At 38.3% G+C, this 6,879-nt stretch overlaps 1 protein-coding gene across 1 annotated transcript in view; it reads right to left on the bottom strand.

The window, feature by feature from the left end:
* Positions 1-4,604: 4,604 nt before the first annotated feature.
* Positions 4,605-6,879, bottom strand: part of nudcd1 (NudC domain containing 1) — a 72,049-nt gene continuing 69,774 nt past the window's right edge. The window contains exons 6-7 of the mRNA XM_010778162.1: positions 4,802-4,927; positions 4,605-4,691 (exon numbers count right to left, since the gene is read on the bottom strand). Coding sequence (XP_010776464.1) covers positions 4,605-4,691; positions 4,802-4,927 — 213 coding nt within the window. The remainder of the gene's footprint in view (positions 4,692-4,801; positions 4,928-6,879) is intronic.

Genomic DNA, 6,879 nt, shown 5'->3' with positions numbered 1-6,879 from the left:
AAACCCTCACAAGAAACAGCGGCTGTTGTTATGCGTGCTGTGATGTTAAGTTACCGCTTGTAATTATGCCTTTACAAGCTTAAAAGTTGTATTTATCATCTGAATTTGGCGAAACAAGTTTAATATTCTTAAAACCAAGACTTTGTTTATTTGAAATCAGATGAAAACAAACTGTCACGGACCCTGCCGTGTTATCTATGATTACTACGCTTTTCATTCATAATTTCAGCGGGAAGGAGGGAGAGTGGTGCTGAGGAACAGCAGAGTGCGGGCTGACAGGTGTCTGTGTTGACATTCCCCTTATTGTGGAATTAGGGGAATGCAGAGACTGGCTACAAGTGTTTTAGGTTCAAGTTAGACAACTAATGTCTGGGTTAGTGTTCATGACTTCATGTTTAAAGTCATCTTAATGGTTAATCTCAACACACACACATTTTTCCGTGCTTTCCAATAGTTTAAAATAGTTTTATTCCACTGTTAAATAACCTGTTCAATACAAACATGCCACTTGTAAAAATGAAATAACATTTCTGTGAACTGATATTTGTTTAGTGAGCTTATTAGAGGATGTTCCCATTTTGGGGGGATGTTCCCTTTGATTGTAAAATGTCAATGAAGACTTATTTGTTAATAATTACATACAACACATGGAATTTTTGTGTGTGTGTTCCAAGTGAATCTGCGTCCCCCTGGTGGCCAGTACATCAATGATGTGGCCCCCACTACCATCAAAGTTGCCCATCCCTGGACTAGAGGTAGCCAGCAGCAGCACATGATCACTCAGGCTGATTCAAATAAACAGTGGGCTTCCAAAAAAAACACATACTGGAATAAATATCAATTAATTTATTTAATAAACGGAAATGATTTTATTGCATCACAGACTGGACACATGTTTTTTTTATTAATAGTTGTTAATATTCTGGATCAAAGTGGTGGACCAAATGACATTTATATTACAACAGTAGATCAATGCGGCTAGGGTGTCTAATATATTTAAAGGATAAACACATCACTTTAAACTAATATCTGCAAATGTAAGGATTCAAACATATAATATCTCTTTTATATAATATGACTTATAGTTTTACGATGGTGTTATCAGTAATCATAGGAAACTGAAAATGTCCTACGTTTTTTTAATCTTTTTTAAAGATAGCCAAACCTTCATTAAATACTGTGAAGAGATGTTCATATTAGTCCATTGTAAGAAGATATTACATCTATGGCCAGTGGATATGACTCAGCCTCCCTCTCGAAAACACATATAAAAAACATTATTTTCAACCGGGATCGGACACCAAAGATAAGCCCATCGACAAAAGGTGCGAAAATTACTAAGAGGTGCCACAATTTCGAGCTGAAAGGTTTTATGAAAAAAGGTCAGCCCATGTCCTAGTGGGCAGGCGAGCGACTGAAGCATTAAGGCGGATACAATGAGGGTGGGAGGGGAAGAATAGAAAGGTAAGAATCCCTGGATAGACCCAAGCAAACACATACGCTCACACATGTATGGAACAAATAGACCACTGTCCTTCAAAAAGTTGATGGCACAGGTACCATTACAATCCCCTGATATAAGTGCAGCAGCTCACCTGCATTATTTGCTGAGTGAATGGAGGGAGAAACATTAAAGGGCTTGCATTCATTCATTTATTAAAACTGCTACATATCTGTTTTGGAAAAGACAAATATTCACTTATGCTTAATATGTTGTATACTTCTGTAAAAATAAAGGTTGGACATTTGGAAATACTTTTGCACTAAGTTTGAAAGCTTACATATAACTTTCTTTGCAGAAATACACGTGAACCTTTAGTCTAAAGACATTTCATAAATACACATTTTCCTTTTAACTTGTAAGCCTGTTTTCTCCAACTAACATAGATCACCTTGTCCCCAAGAAAGAACGCAACATGTGACCTGTGTTTTCAACCTTGGGACCAATAATGACAAGAGAAGGATGTTTTTTCTCCTCATACATTATGGATGGAACGATAGACCGGCTGCCATCCTCCTCGCTGTGTGTGAGCCTCCCAATGCTTTAGATCAATTGGAAAACAACATAGAACACAAGGCTGAGTTTTCGCTGTGCAGCATTCCAGATGAAATGTTTGCTTTTATACAACAGCTTCTCCTGAAGGCTACTGCTGTCTTCCCAACTCATCTGACATGCAAACCCTTTTTAATAAACAAAAGAGAAGCCTTTTATCGGCTACCTTGAGTCTACTTCCATTTCTTTCTGAAAACCACAAAAATATATATAAACACATTGTGTTTTCATCTCAAGTTCTGTGTTTTTTAACCGTGCCACCAGGCAATGTGCTTCAGTCCAGACTGAGTACAATTTCTCACTCAGGGCTGCACAATTCATCTAATCGAAAAGGCGATATAACAGATGCGTCACATCCTTCCACGTCTTTGTCCTGGCGCTTTTCCGTGGGGGTGGCTCATCTTAAATGTTAAAACTGCCGGACTTGGAAAACTAAGCATGGTGGCAAGTCGTTAAAATAATTCTTCTGATAGCAAAGGTTGCTGATGCCCAAGGTTGCAATTTAAAGAAATAAAATGTTGTGTGTGAATGTGACAACATATTCACTGATCATTTGGCGGTGGTGGCGAAGTCCATAGGGACTTGGCTTCGGAATCGGAAGGTCACAGTTTCAAGTCCCCGAAAGACCAAGTGCTACCGAGGTGTCCCTGAGCAAGGCACCGTTCCCTACACTGCTCCCCGGGCGCCGTACATAATGGCAGCCCACTGCTCCTAACACTAGGATGGGTGAAATGCAGAGTGTAAATGTTCCCTCTGTGGGACGATTAAGGGAATACAAATGCTAAATAAAATGCTGCTCAGATGACTCTCCGCTGCGCAGATCAGAGCCAGAGAACAGTGCAAATGGATGCTAGCGTTAACGAGCAGGAAGACACTATAAAGGTGGCCAAAGAAAAGGGACCTCTGCCTTAAATTCAACTAAATTGAGCTAAAAGAGGTTCTCTTTATAATATGCAAAACAAAAGTTGCTAGATCACGCGGCGACACAACACATTTGTACCAAGAAACAAAGACAAAAGTATGACGAATGCACAGCGGCTGCGAAAATTCTGACAAATAAAGAAACAGCTTAAAGGGCAAACTAATCGCAATATTGTCCACAATTATCTCAATATCAGTTTTTCAACAAATCGTGTCAAATGTGACCTTTTGCTTCAGAGGCTAATGGACAGCCCAGAACAGTCTTTGATCAGAGTCTAGCAGGAAAATATATACATTAACAAATTGATAACAAATTAAGACCTCCTTTGATGCAGAGCACTTTCTGTCAGATTGAATGATGCTATCTGATGAAGGTCAATGAGCCTTCTTCCACACAAAAGCACTGAGTCCATATGTGACCTGAACAACATGAAAGGAGGAAAGACAGGAAACAGGACATAAAAAAGCAAACCTTGCAATGCTTTGATGCTTTAAATCAATATGGCCATTGATTGGACTTTTCAATTATAGTACAGAGTCTCTGACTAATCGACATCCCTCAACAAACACATACTCCTAAAATTAATGAACAGATTTATACAAACAAATGTTGGTTATGATGGATCAGCTTCTTACTATTTGGGTCACGAGGAGCTCAAAAGGAAATAAAGTGGACGTAATTGTAACACGAACGATTGGCTTTATAGCCTGACATGCGCTTGTTGGCCAATTGTACATGTCTTTGTGGAATAAGTCCCGCCCCACCTCCACTGTGGTTGGACGGAGGAGAAAAAATGACAGGGCTGAGCACAGTTTTACCCAAAGTTGAACCTTTTTTGCTCTCAATGACAAAAAAAACCTCTGAACATGTATCACTTACAGGCTGCTGGGTGAAAATAAGCGAAAAACATAACAGTGAAGTTGCTAACCATCCCGTGTCTATCTTTTCAGTTCAAAGTTTATTATTATACGACCTAGTTAAAAACTTGATTCTGATTGGTCAATTCAGACTTTCAGCGGCCTGCTCTTATTTGATAGTAGACTGTTGCTAATGATTAAACTACATTTGAAAAGATTACATTTTGATATTAGTGGAGAGCAAGAAACTTTGGATTCACGATTGCTGAACTGTTCCCAGCAAAGAAAAAAAGAGAACAGGAAAACAAGTGAAGGAATTCGGATAAATCCAGAGAAATGAGAGGAGAAAAACAGGGAAGGAAACAATAAAGGAAACAGCAGAACGTGATAGACAGGAAGTAACATTTCCTTTTGATTCTTAAAACACAGTTTGGGCTCTTGCAGTGTTTAAGACTGGTTATTGAAAAATAAAAATGGAAACAGACTTGGAAAGATACATTAAAACCTTGATCAATGTTGCCGTCTTTTTAAGTGTCGCCACAATTCCAGCCGTTTCCATGCAGTAGAACTATGTTTTCTTAGCGGAAGCAATACGGTCCTTTTTGAATAAGTGTTGTGTGAAAAAATTATCCATTTATTTAGTTAGTAGCTGTTTAATAAGTAGGATATTATGCGGCAAGTTGGTAAAGTAGATAGCAGTATAGAATATTCCAACAGCCTAAGTGGGTTTGCTTTGACTTCTTTACTCTCTGGCCAATAGGCTTATTAAAGGTCAAGGTAGTGAGCTGGCTTGCTCAATAGAGCGGCTGGATAAAAACGTTCTCTTATAGGCAGAGAGCATCAGGTATCCAGCAGAGTACTTGAGAGGAAGGAAGGATGGGAGGAGCAGACAGAAAGGAGTGAACACGTTACATTTGATGGCTCTGGCTCTGGATTGGAGCATCAAAGTGTTCACTAGGTGGTACTCACCACCTGAGAGGGCTTGAGTGATTCTCCATCAAAGTGTGTGAGACTGGAGCCGTCTTCTGGGAAGCCATCACAGTCCTCCAGCTCCTGGGAGTTGCACGGGGGCTTGTCCTTGTCAGGGTTTCCATTCTGGGTAAAGAAAAAGGAGGGACAGGGAAACAGAACAGAGGCTAGGGTTACACTTGCTTTGCATGAATTAACATGTAAAAGGCTTGATTAGCTCTGAGGGGCCTCAAGTGGACCCAGATGATACATTTGAAGGGTAAGAGCCAGAGAGGATTTTGTTGAGCATGAGGCTGAGGGTGACGGTGGTGGGCTGAGTATGGTGATGGGAACAAGATGTCAGACAGGGAGGGCTCAGAGCAGCTGAAGAGGAAGAGGATGAAGATGAGGGGCCTTTGAGGAGGGGGAGATGCTGAAAGCTAGAAGAGAGGGCTTAAAAAAGAAACGCTTGTGAGGTCATGAGAAACCCTCTGGAGAAAAAACAAAACTCAAGCCAAGTTTTGCTTCATTCAAGTTTATGTATGAGTAATCTTCTTATAACACGTACTGCTGATTGATTTAACACCTCAGTGATTCAACCAGACATGTATCAATGGGGCTGTGCTCTATGAGGATAGATGCCTTGAAACATACACCAAGATGTATTTTATTTACAAACCATTTCCAAAATTATTACAAAATGTACTGCATAACAATATGTATTGATATTGTAATAAATAAATAAAATAAACTATGAAAGTTAGACCTATTTATCATGCAATCATGTAATGTAATCCTTTACATTAGTGTTGTGTAATCCATTAATAATTTCCTAATTATTTCTAATCAGTTTTCAAGAAACAAATGTGTGCATTTTGACTAATTAGAGGACAAAAGATAAGATAACAATTGAAGATATTAATTATTAGTTTGTAAAAAATTATAGTATTTTGTTTCTTAGAAAAGTGTTTAATCAAGCAAGTCAGCTGAAGAAGTAACAATGTAAACTAGAGAATGCAATTCCTGAAGACGTTTCTAGTGGGAATGCTTTATGCTGAAAAGCTGACGCTAAACTGCTATGCTGAAATGTAATGTGTAAGAAGAAAGTGAAGAATTCAGATTGAAATGATACATGAATACTGGGGGCTTGAATGTGTGATAAGAGAAGAAAAGACAGTAAAAAGGCTTGGAAAAGCAGCAGAATATTTGAACNAGCTACAAATCATAATTTCACACACACACACACACACACACACACACACACACACACACACACACACACACACACACACACACACACACACACACACAATGTAAAGAAAAAGAGAGAAGAGTTTATGAAACCCCCTAAACACAAACACACATGTGGGCAGTCATGCATGTAAAGACACACCAACGTACACACAGACATACAGTACCTGTCTCATCAGAAAAGATGCTAAGATTTGACTTTTGATGCTAAATAAGTGTCGAGCAGTACACTAATGAACTACATTTGGAGGTTTAAATGCATTTTTTGTTAAGCGTTGCAAAAGGGTCAGTGTAAAACAGAACCATTGGATCATTTGTTCGAAGCTGATTTACACTATGACCCATTTCAGCTTATTACAAATATATCATGAGCGTATTGAATTAAGTTTAACAAATGCATAAAATACAAATGTTTCTTTATCTGATATCTATGTGAAAGGAAACGATATCTGTCATAGTCAAACTTGTTTAACCCCTTAAAGAAATATCAATACCCGCCTCAAAAGTCTCACATTATTCGACTCAAGTGTAAAAAAAAAACGTAAAATCTATTTTTTAAACAGCTCAATTACATCCAAATTGAGTTTCTCTTGCTCAAAAAGACATAAGACCAAAATAGGCGAATCAACGCTTTAGTGTCAAATAAAATTACAAATGATGCTAAGAAATAATTAGTCAAGTTTGTTTGTATTGTAGTAAAAAATGTAATTAATTTCAGAAGATAAAAACAGATTAAATGACTTGCTAAAATGGAGATTTTTTCGCAGCGATGTTTTTGAAATTCACTTTGAAGTCTCACAAAGCCCCTGGCAGGTCAGCTACAAAGATAATTTCACACACACACACAC

Source organism: Notothenia coriiceps, unplaced genomic scaffold, assembly GCF_000735185.1.
Source record: "Notothenia coriiceps isolate Sejong01 unplaced genomic scaffold, NC01 NC01_scaffold00018999, whole genome shotgun sequence".
NCBI lineage: Eukaryota > Metazoa > Chordata > Actinopteri > Perciformes > Nototheniidae > Notothenia > Notothenia coriiceps.
Note: the sequence above shows the minus strand (reverse complement) of the source record. Positions and strands in the feature narration are given on the sequence as shown.